The 27,480-nt window shown below is 44.5% G+C and overlaps 2 protein-coding genes across 6 annotated transcripts; one reads left to right on the forward strand and one right to left on the reverse strand.

Annotated features, from left to right (window-relative positions):
* Positions 1-1,792: 1,792 nt before the first annotated feature.
* tg (thyroglobulin) lies at positions 1,793-22,335 on the reverse strand. 4 transcript variants are annotated; one of them, XM_026316644.2, is made up of 49 exons: positions 22,266-22,335; positions 22,006-22,114; positions 21,567-21,664; positions 21,293-21,448; positions 20,749-20,908; positions 20,509-20,615; positions 20,260-20,403; positions 19,722-19,907; positions 19,119-19,630; positions 18,390-18,774; positions 18,178-18,216; positions 17,795-18,025; positions 17,527-17,631; positions 17,215-17,292; positions 17,033-17,121; positions 16,760-16,871; positions 16,507-16,668; positions 15,921-16,112; positions 15,503-15,627; positions 15,112-15,262; positions 14,678-14,836; positions 13,498-13,641; positions 13,190-13,354; positions 12,966-13,070; positions 12,187-12,296; positions 11,758-11,863; positions 11,432-11,632; positions 10,833-11,003; positions 10,666-10,749; positions 10,384-10,449; positions 10,053-10,190; positions 9,779-9,955; positions 9,544-9,658; positions 9,067-9,146; positions 8,594-8,740; positions 8,454-8,519; positions 8,118-8,252; positions 7,801-7,983; positions 7,485-7,689; positions 7,134-7,221; positions 6,450-6,600; positions 6,179-6,369; positions 5,598-5,771; positions 5,374-5,511; positions 4,562-4,749; positions 4,256-4,360; positions 3,542-3,682; positions 2,781-2,959; positions 1,793-1,992 (listed from the first exon to the last, which is right to left on the reverse strand). In XM_026316644.2, the coding sequence occupies exons 1-49, from the start codon at positions 22,333-22,335 to the stop codon at positions 1,892-1,894; spliced, it is 7,224 nt and encodes a 2,407-aa protein (XP_026172429.1). In that variant the 3' UTR covers positions 1,793-1,891. The 4 variants fall into 4 exon arrangements, with proteins under 4 accessions (XP_026172429.1, XP_026172427.1, XP_026172428.1 ...); XM_026316642.2 differs by having other exon boundaries at positions 9,058-9,146; XM_026316643.2 differs by having other exon boundaries at positions 10,384-10,455.
* A 1,069-nt stretch (positions 22,336-23,404) lies between these two features.
* On the forward strand, positions 23,405-26,828 carry LOC113136149 (uncharacterized). 2 transcript variants are annotated; one of them, XM_026316665.1, is made up of 6 exons: positions 23,405-23,539; positions 24,167-24,538; positions 25,321-25,581; positions 25,947-26,043; positions 26,271-26,320; positions 26,519-26,828. In XM_026316665.1, the coding sequence occupies exons 1-5, from the start codon at positions 23,488-23,490 to the stop codon at positions 26,311-26,313; spliced, it is 825 nt and encodes a 274-aa protein (XP_026172450.1). In that variant the 5' UTR covers positions 23,405-23,487; the 3' UTR covers positions 26,314-26,320; positions 26,519-26,828. The 2 variants fall into 2 exon arrangements, with proteins under 2 accessions (XP_026172450.1, XP_026172451.1); XM_026316666.1 differs by lacking the exon at positions 26,519-26,828 and having other exon boundaries at positions 26,271-26,325.
* Positions 26,829-27,480: the final 652 nt, after the last annotated feature.

A 27,480-nucleotide genomic window follows, 5' to 3' on the forward strand; every position in this document is an offset into this window, starting at 1 on the left:
ATCAGGAGGCTAAAGATTGTTTGTACATTTGGAATTGATTTGTCTTTATTCCAGTCAACGATACTGTAAAGTATTTAGGTATTAATATGTCAAAAAATATTGACAGCAAAAGGGTAGAAAAAAAAAAGTGTAACATGTGTTATGTTAAAAGTGTAACATATAAAATCAGTTGTGGCTGAAAAGACCCAATCAGGACCAACAGACCGAACATTACACAGAATATTAGTGTAATGCTCCTTTAAATGTTGTTTTTTAAAACCATGTGCACCTGTTCGTTCTGTGTGCTCACGTTGACTCTGTGTGATCCAGGTCTAACGACACAACGAGGGTGGAGTCTGTAAACACCTGAGATCAGATGGATGACGTCCACCTGTGATTGGCTGAGACACACCTGTTTGTCAAGGTAAACTCAGTCTTTTATTTGAACCAGTGGGCCTCATTCCTGAAAGGACCGTACAGAGATATGATCGGGATCAAAGATTCACTGTGTACTTCTTTAATTTTGAGTCCTAATTTATTTAGTTCAGACTGGAAAAATCCTTAAAAAGCAGAATTTAGTTTCCTCAAAACAGACCAGACCTGCAGGTGACCAGAGCCTGCACCTACACAACCCCCCATGACTCTGCTACCTACGGCCCTTTGGTTGTTATTCCAGCTCCATAAATTAGCCCCCCTTTGTGTGACATTAGCAGTAACATCAGACCCTCTAGAGGCTGAGCAGCTTTAATTATTACGTCTTTTTAAGTTTTTGTTCTGGAAGTGCTGTGACGTGACAGTGGATGGAGCTGCAGGCGTTTAATTGTTTTTGTGCAGGTTTAGAGAACAGCATCAGTCCTGCAGAACATGAGTCACTTTGTGATTCAGTCCAGGTTGCATTAACTAAATTAATGACAGTTAAGAAATTCTGCTAAAAATGTGAGTTCAATTAAAAAATCTGTGTTAAAATTTTTAAATTAACATATGCAGAAACTCATTTTATGATCAAGCAGCTTCAGACCCATCACTTTACTGTTCACAGCTAATTAGCTAATGCTAACAGGCTAAACATTATTATACTGGGAGCTTGTAGGGATTGTTGTGCTGCAAATCCATTTCTTGACCAAAGTCAGAATAATGAAGCAGTAAATTCGCTTGTATTCTGTGTGTTACTCTGGGTTTGGTCAGCAGGTGGCGCTGTTTTGTTTCATGAACGTTAGCAGAGCTGCTGCAGGTTCAGTTTGACACCACACAGAATGAAACAGCAGCATGTTCCAGCTGTATAGAGCTGATTTCTGCTGATGGATTAGGTCATGTGACCTGGGAAAATCTTGGCCTAAAGTTTAGGTTTTACTCAAATCAACACCTTTATTTATTTTTTTATTTTTGTTTAATCAGCTTTCCTGCAGTGTGATCCAGTGTCGCACCGCTGTCCCTGCCTAATATCTGTCAGGCCTGTTGTTGAGGAAACTGCTTTTTAAGACTTTTGAAGAACTGAACACATCTCATGGCTCAGATTCAATTTTGTCCTTCACTTTTTATTATTGAAGGTAAAACATTCATGAATGAGGCCCGTTGGTTTAGTCTGAACTGAGAGCTGGACTGTCCTGCCTCAGTGGTCAGTTTATTAGGAACCCCTGTGTCAGACTCAGTTTATTAGGAACAGAATACCAGAATCATCAGCCAGTGTAACAAAGTTATAGCATTAGACTGACTCAGTCTTACACAGGGGTTCCTAATAAAGTGACCACTGAGCAGACCTGAAGGTTTTAAGTTTGCCTGCCTGCAGCTGTTTGGTTCAGAGAAGGAGCAGGGAGAGTTTCAGATGCTTTTTATTGATCAGGAACAGAAGTGATCAGTTAATGTTTCACTGTTAGGATCAGACAGAATTTAAGGACAGGATGATGTGACTTCATTAGCTGTAGGTATCCTTCCCAGTCTGCGATTGGCTGGATGGTGCAGCTAGTGGAAGCTCAGGGGTCAATGCAGGCTGGACAGGCTCCACCCCCAGCTCACCTGGAGAAAAACAGAATAAGCCTTTAGTTCAGTGGCCGCCTGTCTGTGACGTGTTGTACATGTAGTTTCTGCCTGAAAACAGTTTTACAGGTTCATGTTTACAGACTCACCTGCACAAGCTGTGTGTGTTTGTGTCTTTACAGATCAAGGTCAGGTTTTTTAAGCAGAGCTTCCTAAGAGAATCATGGGATATTCGGCTTTTGACCAATCACCATCTTTAAAGCAGTTTGCTATGTTGTTCTGTCTGTTGTTCTGATGACTGTCATGTGACAGTCATCAGGTGCTACAGACATCTCAGCTGAAACAGTCACTTGAATACCTGACCTGCTCATAAACCTGAGGACAGGTGAGAGTAAACGCACACAGATTTAGGGCAGCAGTCATAGCAGAACGTTAGCGTTAGCTGTTTATGCTAAAGCTAATTTATGTTTGACCTGAAGGTCACTAATTTACCTGTGAAGGTATGTTCTGCGTCAGGCCCTAGTGTTCCTGTTTAATCTCACCTGTCCTCAAGTTTGTCACTAATACATCAGGGGTTCAAGTGACTGTTTCACCTGGCTGTGTTCCAGTTAGGACGTCTGTAGCAGCTCTGCTCACAGTGTGTTAAACCTGTCAACACACACAAGCAGCTCATGCAGATAAATTCGTGAACCTGAAACTGAGCGAAGCTGTGAAACACATTTCCAGGCACAAACATAAATGTGGAAACTGCCAAGAAAACAGCAGGGAGTAGAGTCCAGGACAGAGCAGACCCAGAGTCTGGTACTGTGGACTCTGAGTCCTCTCACCTGTCTGACTGGTCAGTCTGGTTCCCAGTTGGCTCCAGAAGGAACAGGCGCTTTGACTCAGACCCTGCTGCTGGAGGAGGGTGGGGCTTAGCTGCAGGTAGGTGGGCGGGTCCTGAGACTGGACAGGCTGCCAGTGTGGTAGAACTGACTCCGCCCACTCACACGATGGGTTTGGGTTTCTGAGGAAAAAAGACAGGAAAACATGGTCTGACCTGGTTCTGATGGGACAATAGATCCAACTGTGTTGGTTTATCACTGTACTGGCCCGAATATAAGATAATATACTGACAGACTGCCCATCACTGATCAATCAAAGTGATCGGCAATAGTTTGTTGACATGACAGCATGAAGTTGTTGTTTCTGTGTAATGTTTTGTGACAATAACTGAAACAACTTCATACATGTCAGGAGACTGAAGTAAACACTAGAACTAGCATTAGCTAGTAAATTAGTAGTAAATACTTAAGGATGTAACTGATGCTGCAGATCAATATTTGAATTATTGATTAGCCTGTGACAGACCTGCTAAAATGTTAGCTAGTTCTTGTGTTTGCTTTGGTTCCAACAGCAAAGATTAATGTAACTAAACTGTTTCTGTGACACTAACAACTGTTGGAGAAAAACAACTTCACATTGATTTAGTTTAATAATTTTACAGTGTCTGTCAATAGAACTGAGGCTGCTCCAGTAGAACCAGTAACTGATCACATCGTCTATTCGGGCCAGTACTGCAGTGGTTTTTGTCTGAAGAGTCACTCACCCGGTCCGTATGAAGGTGGAGACATAGGTCATCATGGCCAGAGACAGGCGTCGATCGGAGGAGGTGAAACGCTGAGAGCTCATTGGATGATGAGGAATCCCGAAAACAAACTGGACGTCCAGAGGAACGAACACATCAGCCCTGCAGACCAAACAGAAAAGAACATTCAAGAGTGAACCTTCACTTTCAGGATCCTTAAACTGCATCTTATACTTGGACCATGAGGGAAGTCTATTGGAGAAGATAAACACTGACGAGGTAACACAATGTCCCACTGGTTCCTGGGTGGTTCTTAGCTCAGGTGCTGTTCCTGATTAACAGGAAGATTCCAACATGTTCTCAAACACTGGTGGTGTTTTAGATAAATCATGTTGGTGCTTGGACAGATCCTGATCTTTTCACCTGAGAGAACAAGGCTGTGTCCAAATGTCCTCCCTAATCACTCTGTAGGGCCCTATGTAGGGACTACGCCATTTTGTAGTGGAGTCCGAATCGCTAGTAACTAAAAAGTAGTTCCCTCAAAATTTCCCACAATGCATTGGAAAACGTAGTGGGCAGTGATGGTATAGACCGTCATGCCTATTTAGTAATAATATATATAGTCCACAGTTTAGTATAAGGTGGACATTCAGATACAGACCAAGTGTTTCCCAACATGTTGGACTGTTCCTTTAACTGAACACAAGTTCAGGTGATAATGAAACACTCCGGTACCTGTCGGTTGCACTGGTGGCAGGTTGGTGGTACAGGAAGACGTTAGCTTTGTTGTTAGCCCAGTGGCTAGCCATGTGGAGACTGGGACAGATGATGAACAGATCTCTGTAACACACACACACACACATTAGTATGTTGAGATTAAATGGATTTACTTCTAAAGTACAGAATATTAATCAGATTGATCCTTTTGAAATGATTTTTAACAAAATACTAATTAAACGTTGTTGTGTCCTGTTCATGTTTGAACAACTTTCCTTCAGTGAAAAGAGATTTAAAATCTGTGTTAAGTGTATTGTTTGTCACCTGGTGGCGTTGTTGAGCGCTCTGGAGAACAGGTTGTATCCAGCAGGTGAGGGACTGTGGTCTAGAGAGTAGAACCAGGCCGCTGCGTCCTTCAGCAGCTCGTTTCCTTTGACTCCGCCCAGCGAGCGACTCAGAGCCTCATAAAACGCCGTTTTACTGTCTGCCCGACCCTGAAGGGCCTCGAAGTCCTGAACACACACAGGTAAAAGCTGCACAATCCAACACATTTGACAGGACTCTCGCTAACAGTGATCTTATTGATCTTAGAGTTTCTGTCCCTTAAACACCAGGCAGCAACAGTTTTTCAATATAAAATAATGAACCAGAGCCAACATCAAACAATCTGATCAGTTTCTGCTTCATCGGGAAAATCAAACCTGAAATTCTGCACATTCTTTGCCTTAAAAATACTGTGCAATTAGCAAATCAGTTTCAGAACTAGTTGCTGTTGAACAGTAGTGGAACGTACCTCAAGTACTGTACATTACTGTGGTACTTCTGTGATGACGACAGAGACTTTTGAGATTAAAAACAAAATTAAACTAAATCTCACTGTTAAAGATGGAATCAGTCGTCTCCAGACATTTGGAGACAGAATCTGATCTCAATCCCAGGAAACGTTTCACTGCCCAACAAGCACTTTACCTCCTGAAACTTTAAGGTTTGAATACCTTCTGTTCTGTGTTTTACTCAAGTATTAGTTCAGTGCAGGACTTTTACTTGTAAGTGTTCAGAAACTGGTTTTGGTACATTTCTATCCTGGTCACCTGACTAATTAACTCTGATGGGACTATGAATGTGTGACCTCTCACCTTTATCCTGCGTGCCCGGCTGATCAGACCGTCGTGTTCAGACGTTCCCAGCAGCAGATCGACTCTGTGGAAGGACGACTGAGAGAGCGACCGTCGGATCGGAGACCAGGACTGGAACGGACCACTGACGGCCAGCAGCTGTAACAGAAGCGTACAGGGGACAGGTGAGACAGGTCTGGACCTTCTCTGTCAGAGCGACGGCGACTCACTGTTTTAAACTTCACCTTGGTCTGAGCAGCATTAAGTGTGTGAACAGGTGCTGCTCTGAGGCAGGTGGCCACCTTGTCATCGTCATCGAGGTCAGAGGTCAAGCAGCCGAGCTCTTTGGCTAGATCGACCGCCTGACGTTTGGAGGTGGAGGGAGCCTGAACCAGCGAGGGAGAAAACACAGCGCCGCCCTGGAGGAAGGAGAGAAGAAGAATAACCAAAATCATCAGAACTTCAGACACACAACTAGAAAAATCTAAGAAGATCTGAAGCAGTTTGTGTGTTTACATGGTCTCGTTAAGTTCAGGTGTATGTTGTATTGTGCTAATGTGCTGCTGGGAAATTAATTGTGTGATGGGAATCAGTTTAAAACCAAACACACTGAAGCTAAATCTGAAGGGACGGAGGTGGGAGGAGTCTAACTAGTTAATTATTATCCATCCACAGAAAAATATTTGCACATAAATTATTTCCTGCTCTTGGTTGTCACAATATTATAAACCACATATTTCCAGTATTTCCTTTTTTAAGGATTAATCGATTGCAGCTGTAGGTGTGAAGAATCAGAAGAAGAGGTGAGTGGAAAAAAGTTTCTCACCATCAGGATCAAGCGCTGGAACAGAGGAGAGGGAGAGAGGAGATGAAGGCTGCTGAGGTCAGCACCACGACGCTCCGCCCCCACTGTCACGCTCCTGTTGTCGCCGCCCACCTGACCAATGTAAGTGTTAACCCAACGAAGCACCGCTTCTTGGTCTGATAACCCGTAGTTACCACGGAGACCAGACTCACCTGGCGATAAAAAGTGAGGGCAGAGGTAAATCACAACACAAAGGTGTGTGTGTGCCTGTAGTCACCTGTGTTTTTCTTACCTGTGCTCAGGAATCCAAGCGCTGCTGTCCTGTAGTTGGCTGTTACCACGACGATGTTACCTAGAGCTGCAAGGGTGGAGCCATCCAGCAGTCCTGGGTTCTGATTGGCTGAAGGGTTGAAGAAGAAAACAAGTACCGGGACACGCCCCCTCTGACACACAAACAGGTTACAGGTCAGACGACATGGGCAACATAATGCTGCTTTAAAGGTGCAGTGTGTAAAATGTGAAAGATTTGGTAGAATCTAGTAGTGACATGGCAGAATCAACCTTCTGGGTACCCCTCACACCTGGAAATCAGGGGTCGGGTGTGAGGGGTGCCCAGAAGGTTGATTCTGAAGTCACCTTTGGTTTAAAACAAAATACAATTCCCTGTCAGGGTTTGGTTTGACCATTTTGGGCTATGGTAGAAACATGGCAGTGCAGCATGGCTACCTCCATGAAAAGGGACCCGCTCCCTATGTAGATTTAAAAGGCTCATTCTAAGACTAAGAAAAATGCAACGGTTGGTATTTTCCAGTGGTTACACACTAATGACAACATATTTATGAATACTATCTGCTGATAGATCCCTCTAAATATCACATACTGCACCTTTAAAGGCCCATTACAATGGAACTGTAAGTAACATGGTACTGTAATAAGCATTTTATAATCAGTACTGCAGTGGACAGTTAGGACTCACCAGAGCAGCAGGACTGAAGATGTTCAGGTAGAGACAGTCCTCACTGGAGGCTGCAGACTCCACATCACCAGGCTGGATGCAGCTGGGCCTGAAAGGGACAGACAAGTCGGTCCATCTCTACTTTGGCATTAGGTCATATCATTATGTCTTAAAGCAGATCTACGTTCTGTTAAAACTGCAGCAAAGTAATAATAATTATGGTCTCCAGTAGATCAACCCCCCTCATGTTTGGGCATGGATGGACTCCATCATGTTTCCTCTAGTTCCACCCTCAGGACAGACTCCTCCACTGCTGAAACTGCAGCCTGACCAGGTCCCTGTACTTTCACGTTTGATCAAACAGGTACTTACCGTGGTTTGGTCGCATCCCAGGTTCCTGTCCAATTAGCTGGCTGAGCCTCTTCAAAGCGGAGTGATCCTATTGGTGGTCGAGCGTATGGGACTCCCAGAAACTGAACAACTGTCCTCCTGTCTGAGCCCAGGGCTGTTTCCATGGCAATGCCCTGCAGGATCCCATGACCTGGGATGGAGACTGTTGTAACCGATGGCAACCGCTCTAAAGAAACAAACAAACAAAAAAAAAAAAAAAACCCCACACAGTTAAGCACAGCAGGAATCAGACCAGCAACCTGAGTACCAACACCATTCCTTAATGCTGTTAGCTTACCTGTCCTTAGGTAAACCTGGGGGGCGGGCTCTCTGATCAGCAGCCTGCAGGAGGAGGCGGGGTTAGATGAACTGGAGGTGGAGCTCAGCCCACAGGCTGTGGTGTCTGGGTAGAAGATGCAGCGAGTGGCCGACGCCGTCTCACTGAGTGAGACAGCAACACAAGACTCCGCCTCCTGACAGGCTAAAACAGGAAGTAAATCGGAAACAGAGAAGCATCAGGTAACGGCACCTGAACTTCAGACAAATTTTCAGTCACTACAAAACCCCAGGACAGTGAAGTACATCACCGGGAGTTTATTTTTTAACTGTGGTTACCATGGAGACACCAATCCCTGGTCTTGTCCCGATTGGTCGCGATGTCACGGCTCACATGGATGACATCATACGTAGAGACAGACGGGTCAACGAGAACTGATGAGTCAGAGAGGAGACGCCACTCGTCCATGGACACTGAGACATACAGATACTCTTAGAGCAGGTACTAATAGTAGTACCAGCTGAGAGGTAGCAGTACCAGTGACTAGAAACAGTGGAAGAATGGTAGTATATGAAGTAGTAGTTGTTGAGGTGGTGACAGGATGTGCAGCTTTAGTTGCAGTAGTAAGGACAATAGTACTAGTACTAGTACTAGGAGCAGGACTGTGGTCTCACCGTTGTTTTTGGTTGGTGGCAGGTTGAATGGAGGACACAGAGCAGGAGATGAAATCCACTGATTGACTGAAAACACAAACACGTTTGCTTATAGTCTGTAAGTGTGTGTGTTTGTGTGTATTCTGGTTGTGTATTCTTACCAGGTTTCTGGTACCAGCCGAATGGTTCTGGAGTGGTCTTCACTACAGACGGTCTGCAGTCCTGAGTCCTCCAGGTTGTCGAGTCGTCCTCGCTGCAGGTCTGAACTCCAAGACTGATCAGAGCTAAACACACCAGACCAGAGCCGCCTGCCAACACACACAACACACAGAAAACACAAACGCAGTAGAGAAAGTGTTGCTTCATTTTTAAAACCTTACACTGCACTAACATCAGCATAAATGTTTTTACCAGGAAATGCTTTTTCCAATTTTAAGTCAAACTTCAATGAAACAGCTTTTCTAACTTGTTTTGATCGGTACAAACTGATTAGTGTTGACATTTGCCTGGATCTGATTTAATCTGAGTTCCACTGTATTTTTCTCCCCATCCTGATCAATGATGCTCACCTGGATTTCTCTATTATCAATACGATGAGGAAACATTGGCAAATGTTAAATGTTACCATGGTTACCCGGTGATTTGGTGTCTCGAATGAAGCCGATACCACGACAACAAGGATCCTCATCACAGCGCCGCTCACACTCCATGAACCTGGATGCACAGAAACAGCCTGATCACAACCTGCTGCCTGGAACAGTTAGTGTCACTGAAACCAAAACAACTGAGCATCATCCAGTTAGATAATGTTTTGACTTTGCTTCTATTGTACTACTGCTCAAATATTTTGTTCTGATAGTGACCCCTGTGCTCCACAGTGATGAGCACTGCTGCTATTGTAAAGAACGTATTTATATTTGTAGTTAATATTTATTTTTCTTCAGGTCAAACTGTGACTTGTGTTCTGTCAATAAAATGTTCTTTAAAAAAGACTTTTGGGTTTGATGTGTTATCTCTACACACAGCCCCTGGTGTTTGACTTGCTTTTTCTGCTGTATGTTGGATTATGTCTGTAAAAGGTTAACTGTGTGTGTGTGTGTGTGTGTGTTACCCCTCGGTCAGCGGTGTGTTTTCTCTCAGACTGACTCGGCTGCGTACAGAGTAAGAAACCATCTTCTGGAAGGAAACTCTCTCATAGAAACTCTTCACTGGTCCAGACAGATCCACTGAATGAACGAACACACACACACACACACACACACACTCTAGTGACTTCACATCATTTTTTGATTTTGCAGAAGTGAACAAGGTGTGAGGATGCACAGATGAGCAGCAGTGGAAAAGACCTCTCTTTCTGTAGGTGGTGTTGGGCGTCCTGTCCAGCAGGATGGGGCAGGGTTGTCTCAGAGGTTTATCGTAGGCGCCACAAACTCTGCTGTCGGGGTACAGGAGGCAGCTGTAGAAAGCTGGGGAGTCGGAGTCTGTGAGGTGGGCGACGGAGCAGAGCTGCTCCCCATCACAGCCTGAAACACACAAAAACATTCGGATTAACGGCTATTATCTGTGCAGCTTCCAGATGAGAGCAAACCAGACTTGATGTTTATTATTTACGTGACGTACGTGTGAGACACCAGAGCAGTGCCTGCTGGGAGTTGTAGTTCTTTCTGTAGAGCCAGAAGGAGAGAGCAGGGAGTTTCCTCTGAGGATCCACAAGAACATCGTCCACCGTCAGAGACTCAAACTTCTGCCGCACTGACGCTGAAAACACATTATCCAAATTATTCAGAGCTGCTGTTTTTAATGTCTGTGAGCTGCCTGAACCGAAAGTCTCCAGAGAAAAGGTTCCTGTTCTGTACGTATCGTGTGCTACATTCTCTACGATCAGACGTTTACATCCAGGGACCTTTAAGCGAAAAACATTTCAACAGACCAGTGCAGAAAAGATACGAACCATCCAGAGGAGGACTGAGTTCTGCTCCTGTACACGAGGAAGAACCAGAAGCACCAAGGGCTGAATCTGCATCTGCCACAAACACACACATTAGAAATCACATCACGCTCAGGTGTCCTGCTGCAGCTGTGTACAGGTGTGAAGGGGTGTGGCTTAATCAAGTAGAAACAAACATGCCCCACACTCATGTCTGGACAAACTCAGGGGTCAAAGGTCAGAAGAACCCAATTCACACCTTTAGGCTACGATTAATACTAGAGGATTTGGTCGGGGGTCCAGTACCTGTGTTCAGGTAGATGGCCTGGAAGCTGATGATGGAGGCCTGATAGTCCTTGTTCTTACTGTCGGGGGGCAGAGCTGAATCAGCTGGACACAAACAAACAAACAGGAAACGTCAGTTTAAAATATTTTAATCCTCCAGAACTTAGGCTGTGGTTTTCTTTTCTCACTGATGGTGAACGTCTGTCCCCCGAAGTCAAACAAAAAACTTCTCTGCTGTTCGTTGTACGTAAGCCCCGCCCCACAGATACGATTGGCCTTCCCCTGTCCAATCAGATCCCAGTCCTGGTCACCGCACATCAAGACTGATGGCGCTCTCAGCCAACCACAAAGCAGAGACCCTGAGGGAGGAAGGCAACATTCATTCATTCATCATCTAGGTCAGTTGTTTATTAATAATTCACATTTACTTCATTCACTCACTATCATTAATCCATTCATTCATTTGCACAGTTACTTTTTCATTTCCATTAATCCATTCATTCATTCATTCGCAGTTACTTTTTCATTTCATACATTCATCCATTGGTTCAGTCATTTCTTTTACTCTAAATTTGTTGGTTCATACATTCATTCATTTTCTAATTCATCTATTTTTTAAACTAATTCATTCATAAATCTCATTTATTCATTTATTTAATTACATATTCAAACTCATTTAATCTTATTCATTTGTTCACTAACTTAGCAATAAGCTGTTCACCTCTATTCACTCAGTTCATTCATCCATTCACAGGTGTCATGCGCTCATGTCTCCGTGGTAACGTACCTCCATTCAGGCTGTTCTGGTTCAGGATGAACCCGTCACAGCAGGTGTCGCGACTGCAGCCGTCCTGACAGAAACGATGAGCGTCAGACAGAGAGGTCCGTCTGGAGGAGAACACCTGGGTCCTGAATACACCTGAGACCGTCTTCATCATCCTCATCCTCACAAAACTCTGCTGCTCCTGGCGAGAGGAAAACTCTGCCCCTGAAACAAACAAACACACACACACACACACACACCTCAACACACGTGTCACACCCATCAGTAAGGGTGCTGCTTCACTGATGGCTTTGTTATTGTCAGTCACCTGGTTGCCATGGGAACAGTACCTTTCTTTCTGATGACCAGCAGATCAGAAGCCCCACCCCGCACTCTGAGAGAGCAGCTCAGCCAATCAAACAGCTCGGCCTCAGGATTTCCCAGAAAGCCACTGGTCTGCGCACAAACATGAAATTTAACATCAACATTTATAACGAAACCGTCGAACAGACAAGTTGCTGCTGTGTGTGCAGCCACAGTCGAACTCTGAGCTTGAGAGCAAAAAGAATTTACATACAAGGGTATAATTCACATAAAACGGCTGAAAGCAGTTGAAGTGTCGTAAATGCAGCTGAATGACTCCAGTTCATTTAAAGGCCAGAACTGAAAAATGATCAGCCATGAAACTGTGTGAAATAATCTTCAAAATAATCTAAAAGGAGGATTTGATTTGACTGGAAAGTCCTGAATGGAGTCGGCGGCTGAAGGTGCGAGTTCACCTGTTGGGACGCGTTGCAGCGTGTGTTCATTGTGTGTGTGCTATACAGCTCACACTGAGACCGTCTGTTGGACAGCGCCACATGGAGGCAGGATGGCTCCACTGCACATGCTGAGAGAAAACCACCAACTGTCAGTGATGGAACATGTACTCAGATCCTCTACCCCTGTTTAAGTACAGCACAATGTAAAAATACACGTTCTGTCTGACATTTCTATACTTTTATAATTAAGTATAATAAAAGTTTGCATTAAGCAGATTTGTCCATTTTGATTTTGACTGTTTTACTGTACAAATAAACCTTTTTCCAGCAGCTTAAAGCTAAAGATCAGAGAAGCTTTAAATTAATGATCCACATTAAAGATGATACTTGTACAATAAAATGAATTAAATTAACATCAATCCTCATAGAAATACATGACAGAATAAACAGTAAAGTACAACCAGTAACTAAAGTTCTCAGGATTGTCATAAAATTAAAATACTTATGCCTCAAAATTCTGCAGTTTCCACCACAAACAAATATCAATTAATAAAAGTTAATAAATACAAATACAGGTTTGTGTAAATACTTTTCTATTGTTCATATTTGAAACAATCATGGTGCAGAGCGACATGTCGGGTCCTCAGGCCTAGTTCAGGGTTCAGTCTAGGACCAGGCTAAGATCAGGTCAGACATTTTCTCGTAACAGTTAAGTTCAGGGTAAGGGGTTACACTATGTCAGTGAAGGTCCTCACAGCGACAGAAAGACCAAAAGGTGCATAGTGTATGTTAGTTACCTTGGACACAGTTCATGAGGTCAGAGGTCATCGTCTGCAGGACTTCGGTGTCTCCAGCTCCGATGAGCAGATCTGACCCAGGAACAGCTTCAAACCTGCTGAGAACTGTCTCACACACACACACACACACACACACACACACACACACACACACACACACAGTCAAACAGGTAAAGTCCAAAACAAAAACCCAGCTGCTCTCTGATTGGCTGCTGCGTCATCACCTGAGCACTCATCATCAGTGAGAGGTTTGTCACTATTGGTCCATTCAAGCTCCACCCCTTCACTGCTGAAACACCGCCATCTGTTGGACAGGAAGTCAGGCTGCGCTGACAGGAAGTCACCACGCTCTGAACACCGCAGACCCCGCCTCTCACACTCGGTCACACCTGACACAGGTAAACCGCAGAGGTAAATGTCTCTTTGGTTGAATAAATCATCACTGTGGCCAATCAATCACTAATTGATCAATTAACTAATTGCTGCAGCAGGAGTTTTAGTTTTGATGAGTAGAAGAAGTTAAATGACTCACACTGACTGACAGATGATGCTCCTACAGGTGAGGAGCCTCTGGGACACCTGTGGCAGAAATCCCGCCCCTCTTCATTCTGATAGGTTCCCTGAGGACACAGAAGACACGCCCCCTCCCTGGAGAAACTCCCAGCAGGGCAGACGACTGAAAAAACAGAGACGTGTTTCTGCAGGTTCAGTTTAAGGTCATGACCAAACATGTCCCAATGAAAACAGGAAGTGAGGCCGATTATTGATCTAAATATGTCGTCATGTTTCTAATATAATTTAGGCTGCAAGTTATTTTCATCATCCATTCACCTGCTGTTTATTCTTTGGATACTGTGACAACCTCAGTCAAAGGTGATAAATGTTTCGACCAACTCAAACGTGTTTCATGAAAAACTTTCAGAAGATACTTTGACCTGAAAAATGACTGAAACCATAAATCAACCAATAAATTACTGGGAAAATGTGAATGAATAACTGAATAAAGTCACGTCTGGATCATTTTACAGCCACTTTCTGCTCATTTTTAAAGCAGCATCATGATCCATCCATTACATCAAAACACAGAAGCTGCTCGATGCTAATTACGTTACATTTCCTAATCTCATTAATCTGTTTAACAACAAAGGTCACCGTTAAAAAAAGCTGTTAGCAAGCTGGTGTACAGCATTGACGTTAGCTTGACCGGCTCAAAAATAATGATTAAACATCTTTTTACAAAATGATTTCATCGATTGTTTAAACGTTCGATATGTCAGACGTTTATTTGGATCACGTTAAACAATTTAACCAGGACAAACAAAGCTTTTCCCTGGGGTTCACTTGAAAAAGGCCGCTTTTGGCGCTTTCCGCCATTTTCCGGCATATGACGTCTCCTCTCCCGTGGCCTCATGTCTAGCGTATGCATACCACAGAATTCAGGCGGAAGTAGTAGGTCACCTGGGTACTTCTCGCCCACTACCAATTGGAACATACTTCCCGCCTCACACACTAGCTTTTGCTTTCTATATAGCAGGCAAGTGTGCGATTTCGTACGCTACTTCCTTCTAGCAATCCCACAATGCAATGTTCTGTGTTTTACAGGTGAGTTTTGAGCAGCTGTTTGATGATTGGTGTCATAAATTATCATTATCATCTAGTGTCAGACAAGTGTCAAGTGTGAGAGGTCAAAGGTCATGACCCCTCTGACTTACCACAGCCGTCACCATCACTGGCCAGATGGTAACCACGGGAACAGCCAAAGCTTGGTTTCGTCGTGGAGACAAGTTTGGGTTCTGATGCAAGCGTGGAACGGATATTACCCAGAAGTCCCTGAACCTCCTCCAGAAGTCTGCTCTCATTCAGGAACAGGCCTGACATTAAAAAACATGAAGACAAGGATTCAGGTCCACAGAGACCTAAAGGTGAGTCCAAAGTTCTGAAACCTGATGATTCTCAGAAGGTTCTGAAACTTTTTTTTTTTAAGTGGATTGATGGAGGATTATTCTGAGGGATGTCGTTTGTCTTTTATTTTGTTTTTGTCCTCTGAAAGTCCAAATCTGTTAAGTATCTGAACAATAAGTTCAATCACAAAGGAGAAGATTTTGCTCCCACCCACGTGTTGCTGAGCTCATCTGTCTCTACTCACTGATGTCGTGGAGGTCGGGGAGTTCAGGGGTCGGGAGGTCAGACAGGTAGGCAGTCCACCTGAGAGTTAACTTCAGCGAGTCGTCACCGTCGCACTGCAGACGCACCGCTGAGTCGTCACACACGGACACAGAGAGACCAGACACAGGAAGCTACAAACACACAAACATTTCGTCAACTGTGACGTCAACCAGTTAACTTTTCCATCCTGAACCAGCTCGGTCTGTGCAGCGGTTTGTCCCAGGCTGATCCAGAACCACCTGCTGAAAGAAGCTTCATACTGATCTGTACATTTGTAGTTATAGCTTCATAAGCAAAAATATAAAATATAAACAGTAAAACAGCAGTGCTCAGCGTCAGCTAGCAGTGGAAAGGTGTAGTCCAGTGTTTACCTGAGTGGAACAGAGCCCCCTGCTGGTCATTGAGGTGAACAACAGAGACTGTAAACCGCTGATCTGAGAGCAGGACGACAACATCCAGAGCTGAGTGGACGACACCGACTGCAGAGGCTGAGACACTAAACACACACAAAGTAATGGTATAGTTAGTTTCCACTCATTTAAAAGTGTATTTGGTTCAATGCAGTCCAGTAAACAGGACTGTCATTACTATCAGACTTTAAATTATTATTAATACAGACTGACTGATCATCTCTCTGCATTTTGATTTTCATGGAAATGAACTAAAACCAGCTGCTGTCCAGACGAACATGGTCGACTTACAAACCGACGGAGGATTTGGGAAGTGCAGTGACCCGACTTTTATGTGACAGATAAAACAGTGGTATGGTCCTTTAGTTAAAGCTCTTACTCTGACAGGATCCACTCAGCGGTGTGATGTCTCCGTCCCATCGGCGACTATCAGTCTCACACAGGAAGCTACTGACAGGAAGCGAGTTCTGGTAACCATGGTAACAGACGAGATCACAGCTCTGACGACCATCGGCAGCTGGACGGCAGACCAGTGCACCATGGGTAATGGCGGTGTGGGGACAGAGAGGACCTGGAGTGGTCCAACAGATGGTGCTGTGATCAAACTGTTGAAGTGAACAAAAAAACCTCTGGCCTCCCTACAAACGCGTCTGTACAGCTCAGCACATTCACTGAGCTTCTTCTAAAGCCACGCTGATGGGAGGAGATTTTCAAAATAAAGGTTTTACAAAGGGAGAATTGGAGAACAAGTGATTTCCTCAGTGTTTTGGAGGTACCATATTAGTATATTTCTCATGTGTGTTGCATATTTTTTCTTTTGGAAAATATAATCTTCCTGTGTTCTCACCCATTCAGTGGGTTTGTAAAGACGTTTGTCAGGTCTGCGTTGAGTCCCACAGTCTCAATGAAACAGCCATAAAATATTTTAACCCCTTTAACTTTTAACCCTTTAAAACAGGACATACGATCACACGATGGTGTCCGCCCACTCTGTCGAAGAGTTCTGGTCCCACCCACTTCCTGTCCATTCTCAGCGACACACCAACAGGAAGTGACATCACACTGCATTGGGGTGAAGGAGCCATCGGGGCGACACTGGAGATCTTGCAGCTCACACCAGCTGGGACCTGAATGCACCACACAGTTTACAGAGTCAGTTGTGACAGCGAACACATCACTGGCAGCTGTGTCAGTGCTCGTGTGTTTTTGTGTGCGTACATGTCAACTGTCCTGTTGCGCTGGGCGTCGCCGTCTGTATCGTCTCTCCGGTCACAGGGTTCACACACCAACCTGCAGCGCCTCCTGTCTGCAGCACCGAGAAACGTCCGTCCTGAAGAAAATCAGTGACACAGAAAGGCTGAAAATCCAAACTGTACTTTAATATTTACAGTCTGGAGAATGAAAAGTTCTGTGTTTTACTCTGTCCACAGGGCGAGCAGAAACACGTGGGTTTATAAATGGGCTGAGAAAACCAGGTGTTTGTAACTTTACCTGCTCACACTGTGGCTGATGAGGCAAAGAGCCTTTTGTCCAACCAGAGAGCAGCATGTGAGCCTGAGCTCTCTGACAGCGGCTCAGACCTGTGTCCAAACACACACATTAAATAAACACACACTCTGTCTTCTCTTAATGTGTGTGTGTGTGTGTGTGTGTGTGTGTGTGAGACAGCTCACATTTCGGGAGGCTGAGTGAGCGGCTGGTCAGGGACCCAGGGATGTAGTCCCCATCCTCATCCACACACCAACACTGACCTGAACACAGATGAGACTTATTTGACGTTTTTATTTAATTACACCGTGACGATGCATGAGTTTTCAGACCTGGTTTTAGGGTTTGGAGAACCAGGTTTAGGTTAGAACCAGGTTATGCATCTGGCTGTGACTGTTAAGCATAAAAGGACAGGGGACATGTCAAGTGATGTCACATTGACCAGTGTGTGTGTGTGTGTGTGTGTGTGTGTGTGTGTGTGTGTGTGTGTGTGTGACCTGTGCTGTGGTAACACTGTGTGTAGAGCCAGTGTCCGTCAGCGTCACACTGTGGAGTGAACAGCTGGTACGAACGACGCCGAGGAGGCAGGAACATCTGGACAGCTGCAAAACAACAACAGTGCTGACTGACTGCAACACCACAGAGTATCGAACTGATCTGATTTAGTCGGAGATGTTCACTGATCAGCTCCAGTTTAACCATCGGTGAACAGCTCAACGAGTTTAAGACAATAAGGGGCAGATTAAAAAAATAAGTGTGACTCACTGGAGTAAGCAGCCAATCGCAGAGCTGCTTTGGAGCGACTCAGCAGCCTATCAGAGATCCTCAGCTGCTCCTCTGATTGGTTGATCTGGAGCTCCTCAGGGGTCAGACGCAGACCCCCAGCCAACAGGAACCCATATCCCAGAGGGAGGTGTGAGGAGTTAGAGAGACGGACGATGCTCCTCACTACCTGTCTGAAGGCCGTGACCTCAGCCAACACCTGAGAGCACCGACCTGTGGGACCATCAGACTACTGCTGTTTACTGTGGCACATATGAAATAAAATCTATACAGCACACATCTTATCTTGTTTTTATCAAGAACAATATTTCTGTGGTGCAGAAGTGAATTTATTGTTAAAGCTGAGTTATTAGTTTCAGACTGACCTGCAGACGACTGAAGCTTCTGTGTTGTTCCCTCTGGGCCTGAAACACATCAGACATTAAAATATATACAACTATAACTACGAACAGTTGGCACAGTAAGATTGAAATAAAAACACTGTATTTTTCAAACAGGCTTTAACAACAGAGACTTAGGTCATAAACTGTTTATAGGGTTAGTTTAAAAAAAAACAAAACAAACACTATTATCTTACAGGAGACAGCGCCCCCTGCTGGCCCAGCAGTCATTCTTTGTCCCTCAGTGTCCACACAGAAGCAGCGTGATCCGACACACTGCAGCGGCAGAAAGTCTCCGGCCTCCGAGCATGCTGGGATATAGATTTCAGCGCCAGCAGCCATGTTTGATTTGACCTTCAGGGCCATGGCACGGTCTCTCTCGCAGCGGGATGGACAGCGAGGGGGACGCCCGGAGGTCCGTGACCCCGCGACCTCCTGACCCTGAGGATCGACACACCAACACTCTCCGCTTTGACACTGAACTTCCTGGAAACCACCGCTGGAGGTGCAGCTGGGGACAAAGATGGCCGCTGCATCCGCCTCTTGCTGCCTGGAGCAGGAAGTCAGCACAGGAGTCAGGGCCTGCAAAATAAATAATTACTGACAAATTAACACCAAAGCTGCTGCACTGTGACGTTAACAGTCCCTCCCTGTTTAGGTCCAGACTTAAAACTTATCTGTTCAAAGAGGCGTTTTATCCCACACCTGTATGTTTGTTTGGCTGCTGTATGTTTTTCTCCTGTTATTGTGATGCACTTTGTCAACCTTTGTTGTTCAAACAGAAATAAAGGTTATTATAATCATTAGTTTTAGTCTAAGCTCGCTGGGATTTTCAATTAATAACTTCATTAACTAAGAGGTTTACTGAAGTCCCTCTCTGAGCTGACTGGGTTTTGTCAGGTGCTTGAGAAATAGTGACATCTGACCTGGTCCAGTGAGGCTGAGTGGGGGCTGCTGAGGCCCGTTAGTGTCTGCTGGAGGGCAGAGAGGAAGGTGGGGTTCTCCAGAGCTCTGCTGACAGACTGAACCAGATCCCGGTTTTTCTGCAGGCTGGCAGTGGCATTCTGAGTGGAGAGCCGGTCAAGACCAAGAGCTCCTCGAGCTCCCACTGCCCCACTGAGGTTAAAGGAGGCAGCACTCTTCAGAAACTTTCCTCCAAACAGGTCCTCCTGCAGGCGACGGGGGGAGGAGCGAGCCAGAGCCTGGAGAGCCCTGCCCACCGAAGGGAAGAGGCCCTGCAGGACTTCGACCATGGTGGACAGGAAGGCTGTCGGATCCGCCTCAACTGGCAGGAGGTCCTTGAGAGGCCGGAGGAGGGAGAGACAGGAGGATGGAGATCTTCTAGAAGAGGCCTCGGGGAGAGGAGGATCGACAGGACCCGAGAAGAGTCGGGACAGAGCCAGGCGACGCCGAGACAGACAATCTGCAAGACCCGAACCTAAAGGGGAAGGAGGAGACAAAAGGAGATGATGGCAGGAAAGGAAATCAGGAGGAGAAAACAGGTCTGCAGACAGTTCCAGGATACCCACCGCAGACCAGGGAGTCTCCATGCTGTCGTGTCCCAGGAATGTCTCTCCCTGTGGGATCGACACACCAGCACTGCCCCCCCTGTTGACACTGTCTGGAGCTAAAGGATCCTCTGGACTCACAGGATGGGATGAAAACACTGGACGCCTCCATGGCTGCCCTCTGCTCCTCCTCACAGGAAGAGGGACCTGAGACACGGAAGAGTGGTACAACTGTAAACCAGCAGTATGCAGTAGTTTGTGTCTTACTGGTCTAAAACCAGTTTAAACCAACTAAAACCAGTTTTAACAGGGTAAACCTGTACAATGATGTTTGTGTTCATCAACAGTCTGAACTGGTTTAAATGTCAGGATGAAAAATCCAAACATGTGCACCACTGTCCATCTAGTCCCACAGGTGTAACTTAGAAAACCCTCCTTTGCTTAGACCTTAAATCTGAACCACTGCAAAGGTCCAGTCTAACCATCAACAACAGTGTTTACCAGCTGCATCCAGTTTAAAGCAGAGTGAACCAGCTGAAATAAATGTAGACGGGTTTACATCTGAAGTGTCCAGTCAGGGCGAGGCGGACTCCCAGCATCCTCCTCAGCAGGACTCTGTAGACGTTGGTCTGAGAAAATGAGCGACCGGACTGAAGACCAGCGAACGCAGAGTCGTACACTTCAGATAGGAGGAGCTCCACGCCTGGACATGAAATAACCACCTTCATCATCCTCCTCATCCTCACATCTTCAGTGTAATAAACCTGTTATTTTGTGTGTGTGTGTGTGTGTGTGTGTGTGTGTGTACCCGTGTTCTCCAGCTCTCGGCCCCTGCTGTCTGAACAGAAGCAGTATGACGACACCATTGGAAAAAACTTCCTGAAACGACCAAATGTCTCAAAGGCTTCTGGGAACCTGAAAGAACACACACACACACACACACACACACACACACACACACACAGAGGAATACACACAGTGAAGTACACACTGACGTGCACGTACACATACAGAGAGAGACAGTGCAGGCAGGTGAGGTCCAGTTCACCTGTTGAAGACGTGCAGCAGGTCCAGCTCAGTTCTGTCGGTCATGTTGATGAATTTGCACTGAACAGGGAGGAAGCCGCCGTCAGCTGCACACTGAGGAGGAGACGCAGACCCAGGACCATGGAGGAGACGCCTCGACCTCACCTCACAGCTGCCAGGACCTGCAGGTCAAAGGTCAGAAACGTTTAGATGAAAGAACCTGAATTAGAGGATGGAGACAACATTCACTGGTCTCTACTGAGGGTCACTGTATGTCCGTTTCTAGTCGGTGCTTTTTAAAAGAATATTTAACGTCAAAACCTGCTTTGAGTAATCGACTATTAGAGATTTGCACAAGTCCTGCCTCCTGCTAAACACCATGTACATACTTTATTAGCATAACTAGCTCAATTAGCTCCTTAGCTGAGGCACTAACTCCCATATAGTTGGAGAATCAGAGGCAGTAGCATTTAGTAATACAGCCAGAAGCAGCGTTGGAAGTCAGTGCTGTCAGTAGCAGTGTCTATAACATCATCAGGAGTTCTGTCAGTGGTATTTGGACGTACAGCGCTGAGGTCTCCCAGCCTGTCTGGTCCCGTAGAGCTCCATACCATCCTGGTCCACACACCAACACTGCCCCCTGCTGGAATCACACTGAACTGACTCAAAGAGTCCTGAAGGAGAACACCGCAGGACCGACTGCAGCTGGCAGGGAGACGGGCCTGCAGTCGCACAGACGGAGAGAGCTGAAGTTAACAGCAGATCATGAGAACAGATGGAAAGAACAACATAGAACATCTGACCTTTAACAGCACAAATCATTAAACACGTGGTTCTTACAGCGAGGAGCTGAGCTGTTGGTTCGAGTCCCAATGACCTCCTGTCCTTCAGCATCAACACACCAACACTCCTGACCCTGCACGCTGCACTGCACAGGTCTACACACACACACACACACAGTTACATTTAACTAACCATGAACAGAGAACATCAAAATAAAGAGCATGCAGAAAACATCCTGTACACTACACATTTTATAGTTTTATAGTTATAGCACATATTTTTTATAGCTTTACCTAACTGCTACTTTAAGGTTCTTTTAGAGGTCGGTCAGTTTGATGATGTTTTATAACCCGGGGCCACACAGGCTGATTAACAGCAGCATGAAGTCGTCCCCATCGTCTCAGCAGGTCTCAGGTTTCTCCTGAGTGACATTCTTGGACATACACTAGATACTGAGCTTAGAAACCAGCAGAGAGTACACCGTACACACACGTACCTGAACCTGCCGTCCTCGGTACAGTGAGGGACGTCACCTTGTTGCTTGGCAACAGCTGTGGCCCTCAGCAACTCACATTGGCTCAGAGTCTCTGACTCCAGCTGGTACTCTAGAAAACAGTGACTATGTCACTAAACAGCAGCAGCAACTAATGACAATAATAAATAATTAGCAAAGAATGAAATCAGCCGCTGGGCCTGCCCTCTGAATGGTAATGACCCAGGACGCACGGACACACAGGTGGGCTCAGGTGTGTGTACCTGATGCTTTGCCCTGCAGCAGCTTGGGGCAGCAGAGCAGGATGCAGGCGATGTGGAGCAGCCAGGCCATCGTCCCTGTGGTGACAGAACGAGCATCGCTGTGTCTTTATAAACCTGCAGACCTGCTGAGTCACTGTGAGGGGGATGAACAGGTAGAACACCTTCATCCTCCCCTCCTCATCCTCCTCTCCTCCGTCTATCGCAGCAGAACCGGGAGTCCTCGACCACGACCCAGGAGGCGGCGGTGAGCTGTGAAGCCCTCTGATTGGATAAGAGGATCCCTGAAACACAGAAGAGGAGGCTCAGTGTTCAATGAGATGTTTGTTATTATTCCAGTACAATGAAGCAGTTTCACCTGAGGACCAGGTGTAAAATGTGCACATTTCCATACTGACGCTTTACTTTAGTTTCAGGTAACACAGGACGAGGTAGGAAATGAAATCTTTCCTGTGCATTTTGGGAATTTCTCACACTATTCTGGACGTTTTAACCCATGTGAAATATCTGGATGAAGACAAAGACAGGGAGGTGGAGAAACTCAGACATGACATTAAACACAGACATGACAAAACACACACCGAGTGTAACTTCCACTACACTTTTCTGGTATTATACAAACACTTTCACACAAATGTCTGGGTGGAATGTCTAATAAAAAACAGATGAAACTAAAAATCACTGAGCAGAGCAGAAACCCAGTCAGCCTGGTGTTTAACAGACACCAGAGCCCGACTGATACTGGATCTTTCAGGCTGACGCAGACTCAGGACAGACTACAGGTATAGACTCTCTGTAGTAAATCTGATGTGATTCAAGTTAACTGACCAACTGTACTGAAATGTGAGCAGTGGATAGTCGTCATTTTGTCATTAAATATCTTCTAGCAACGGACAAAAAAATATATATTTTTGCAGATATTTGGTCATGAGACAAAAAAACTGGACAAATTAAATGTTGTCCTGATGACGGGCTAGTTAAAAAGTGAACACCAGCTTCTTCACCTCAGCAGGATTTGTCTGTCAGTGCGACAGATAAACTTTCTAATTAAGGTGTCAACATCACGGTTACCGTTCCGACACACAGGAAGTTAAAAAAAAAAGAAGAAAAAAAAAGAAGTGGCTCAGACACCATAAAGACACAGAAAGCACCACTGTCAGTCTTCACTGCCACTGGACTCTGCTCAGACATTACAACTAAAAAAGTCAGACCAGCTCATCAGAACATGGCAGCTTGGGTTAACCTGAGTCCTTGGGTCTTTCTCTCACTGTTTGCTGGTAAGACAGGACTGTGTCTCTGTTCCTGTTGTGCTATTTTCTATAACTAGATATTTATTGTGGCTGTGACTGTTATTTTCTATACTGGATGATTCTGTAACAATCTGAAGCATTTGATTAATAAAACTCAAATTTATTTATAGAGCATTTCACCACAGTGTCAACTCACTTAACAAAACAGCGTCTTCATAAAGATTAAAGTAAGATAAAAAATGAAAGATGAAGTCAGGAAGGCAGGAGGGAGCAGCACCTGGGAGACTTTTGTACATTAGGACAACTTCAAAATCGAAAACATAACTGACCAATTAATCAATGATTAAAACTGTTGTTTGCTGTAGTCCTAATTAAGATTCATGTTTCTATTTTCCAGCTTCCACAGTTAGTGATTAGGGATGAAACAGAACTTTAAACTCTGTCAGTCTCTGAATATATTTTACCTCAGATCATAAACTTATCATCTTGTGTCTCAATGTTTGTTCCTTAAATCAAAACCAGAATCCAGAACTTTTCACAGATGTGAAGCTGCAGCACTGACACTCCTGCATTTTAATTTGTTTAATTATGTTCAATTATGTTTAATCAGTTTTTGTAAGAGTCAGTTGTCATCGCTGTCTTGTGCTTTTCCAGCTGCTGTGGCTCAGACTGTGATCTCTTCAGATCCTGCTTGTGCTGTGGAAGGATCGACTGTCACCCTCCCCTGCACCTTCACACCTCGCAGGTCTTTCATTGATAACGGAAGAGAAGTTCCTCTGCAGATCATCAGAGTCCGCTGGTGTGTGAATCATCTCGTTTGTCAGGGATCCACCCCATTAGTGTACGACAGTGACTCTCAGACCAATGACCCTCGCTATCAGTACCTGGGAGACCTGACAGGAAACTGCACTTTACAGATCAGAGACGTACAGAGGAAAGACAACACAACATTTCGCTTCAGATTGGAAGGAAATAATGCGGCAGGACATTTTACTAACCAAACAGGAGCGAACGTCACAGTTGTAGGTAAGAGCAACGTGATAAAGCAACAGTCATGATAACACTATTACTGCTATTATACCAGTGTTACTAATTATATCTACATTTGTATTAGGATTTTTATCGCTGTTGTCACTAATATTATTACTGGAGTACAACATAAGAACGATGGCAGAAATTTTAAGAAACAAGGGAACAGCAGGTTGAGTCCACAGCTTTACAGCAGGTGTACACCTGGGGAACATTAAATAGAACCAGCTGTGAGATATTTGCAAAGATTTTAAGTTACATTTTCTCATCATATTTTCACAGTAACAGCAGTATGAAGGAGGTGACATTTTTGAAGGAAGCAACCATAAATTATATTGAGCCTTTTTGGGGTTTACTAAAAAAAAAAAAAAAATAAAAAAGCAAAATCTACAACAGAAAACAGAAAGTTTATTCTTTGTTTTAAATCTGGAAAATGCAGGTGAAACAGCAACAAGAATCAAGTTTTTAAATGTGTGAAGACAAAACAAATAGACAAACTCAGACTGAATTAATTTTAAACCCTACAGTTTAACTTGGTTTTAAATAAATAAGGCTGAGCCTGGTTCCAGCACTAGGAGACTATAATTACCACCTTAATAACAGAAACATGACGTGACTAAATGTTTGAGCAGCTGCATTGATCAATCTGCTGCTCATAAGGGATTTGTTGGGTTTCTATACAAAGTGCCTTGAGATGATTGTATTGTTATTTGGTGCAATACAAATAAATTGAATTGAATTAATAATAAAAATTAATTGTACTATTAAATTAATAACAGACCGTCCTGATCTGAGGATCATCAGCTCCACAGGTCAGAGATCAGTGACACTGGGTCACACAGTCACACTCCAGTGCACTTCAGTCTGCACCTTCCACCAACTGACTGTCACCTGGTTCAGAGATGACCACGCCCTCTCAGAAACCGGCCCCGCCCTCCGACTTGGCCCTTTGGAGGCAAAGGATTCTGGGAACTATACATGTGGATTGAAGACAGCTGCTGGCCAACGCTCCCCACCGTACAGCCTACATGTAGAGAAAGGTTTGTGTGTTTGCTTTTCCCTGAGGTGGAATCTTATTATTGAACGTGAACTACAGATGCCTGGTTGGGACAAAGAGTCCAGTCCAAAGCTAGCGTTAGCTGACTAAGGAGTAAATGTGTCAGTCCAGTAGATGCTCTGGTTCCTGCTAATGTGACCCAAAGCTCTAACGTGACCCAGAGCTCCAAGGAGAGTCATGGGGGGGGGGGGGTTAGCATATCAGAGACATCACAGCCTGGCACATCAATGTAATATGACTGAATAAAACTGAATTCTGCCTTTATGGCCTAGTTTCACAGTATATACAGGAAATGATCAGTTCAGGGTTTCTACAGTCCTGTCTAAGAAAACTGGATTTATGTCACAGGAACGGACGAAGCTTACTGGCTGCTGGTTGTTCGAGTGGTTTTCTTTGCTCTGTGCACTGTGCTCACTGTCACAGTGACAGCAGTCGTCATCAAAAGGTAACTTTCACCCACAACAACCAAACCATGAATAAATACCAAAACCAGACATCGGGCTTTTGAGTGCACTCACGTGTAATTTCAAAACAGGGTTAAATAGCTGGTCAAGCTATGATCACACAATGACGACATATCTTCACATGAAAAAAATCCATGTGGTTGTTATTATTTTTGGTCCTGTACGTTTATTTTGTTACTGCTCAGTGATTGTTCATCCATTTTCACAGGACACGTTTTAGCAGGAAGGCAGCTGCAGAGGCAGACAGCTGAGTGTGAGGTGAGTCACATCATGCATTATATTTTTAAACACACTTTTCATTTACAGTTAACACTCATGTCTTTATGGACACTGACAAAAACAGCAGCTGAATTTTGGTCTGTTTTGAAGTCAGCTTGTTCATCAGAAACAGGAACTGGATTCCTTTCTCAGATGATGACACTGACCAGAACATTTCTTCTGTTTTTTTCCCCTCAGCTCTTTTGCAACACATTTTAAAAGAAACAATCAGCATCCTTGAAAAATACTCAGACCAAGACCTTTGTCTCCATGATAGTGGAAGATTGTACCAATGATGTGAGACATGGAACATGTTCTGCTTTGTGTTTTTTATGTACAGCCATAAAAACATGGAGTCTATAATCTGAATATTTCACTTAATACAGGGTATCTGCAGGTTTCTAAGAGCTAGATTTAAGACTTTTAAAGACCTTTTTAATACCACGCTGAATGAAATTTAAGACCAATTTTGTAGAAATAAAATAAAACATCCCACAATACAACCAATTACCATAACACACTGTTTATTGATATAAACTGTTTACACACCATTTGATTTATTGAGTAAAACAAAAATAAAATGCCAGGTGTTTTCGGACATGTTTCCGCAGCCGCTTTGTCTTATTCACACCGCATGTGGGTCTCCAAAGCTTTCATACCCATTGTTCCGAGTTTTACATTTTTTTGCACAGCCTGCACCGGACCTCGAACACGTTGCCACTAACTGGACTTAACCACGGCGCAAAATTAGGGTTTTGTAACCAATTGTCATTAAATTTACATTTACCCATGGCAAAAGACTAATGCTGAAACTTTCCCGCGGTTCACGGAGCTGCCGGAAAGCATGTGTTAAATAAACTCCCCTCAAACGCGTATTTTAGTTGGTTCCGCCTATTTCGTTCTGCGTAACAAATACGCGAAAGGCTTTCAAATTGATTTCAAGATGAAAATAAAATCTTCCTTATGGGGTCGGTTAGATTTCATTTTAAGACCTTTGAAACGCGAATTTAAGACATTTTAATGCTAATTAAGGTCTTAGTTTTATAATATGGAATTTAAGACTTTTTAAGACTTTTTAAGGATCCGCGGACACCCTGTAATATTTTACATGAGAAAAACTGTTGTAACAAGGGAATTTCCCCTTGGGGATTAGTAAAGTA

The sequence above is a fragment of the Mastacembelus armatus genome, chromosome 16, assembly GCF_900324485.2.
Source record: "Mastacembelus armatus chromosome 16, fMasArm1.2, whole genome shotgun sequence".
NCBI classification, from domain to species: domain Eukaryota; kingdom Metazoa; phylum Chordata; class Actinopteri; order Synbranchiformes; family Mastacembelidae; genus Mastacembelus; species Mastacembelus armatus.

Coding starts and splice junctions, on each gene's coding strand:
- tg (XM_026316641.2), bottom strand. CDS start 22,335: ATGGCCTGGCTGCTCCACATCGCCTGCATCCTGCTCTGCTGCCCCAAG. Junction 17,293..17,526: donor ACAGTGTTACCACAGCACAG/GTCACACACACA, acceptor ATCTGTGTTCAG/GTCAGTGTTGGTGTGTGGAT. Junction 9,147..9,543: donor AACACACCGCTGACCGAGGG/GTAACACACACA, acceptor CTGTGCATCCAG/GTTCATGGAGTGTGAGCGGC.
- LOC113136149 (XM_026316665.1), top strand. CDS start 23,488: ATGGCAGCTTGGGTTAACCTGAGTCCTTGGGTCTTTCTCTCACTGTTT. Junction 24,539..25,320: donor AGCGAACGTCACAGTTGTAG/GTAAGAGCAACG, acceptor AATTAATAACAG/ACCGTCCTGATCTGAGGATC. Junction 25,582..25,946: donor CAGCCTACATGTAGAGAAAG/GTTTGTGTGTTT, acceptor TTTATGTCACAG/GAACGGACGAAGCTTACTGG.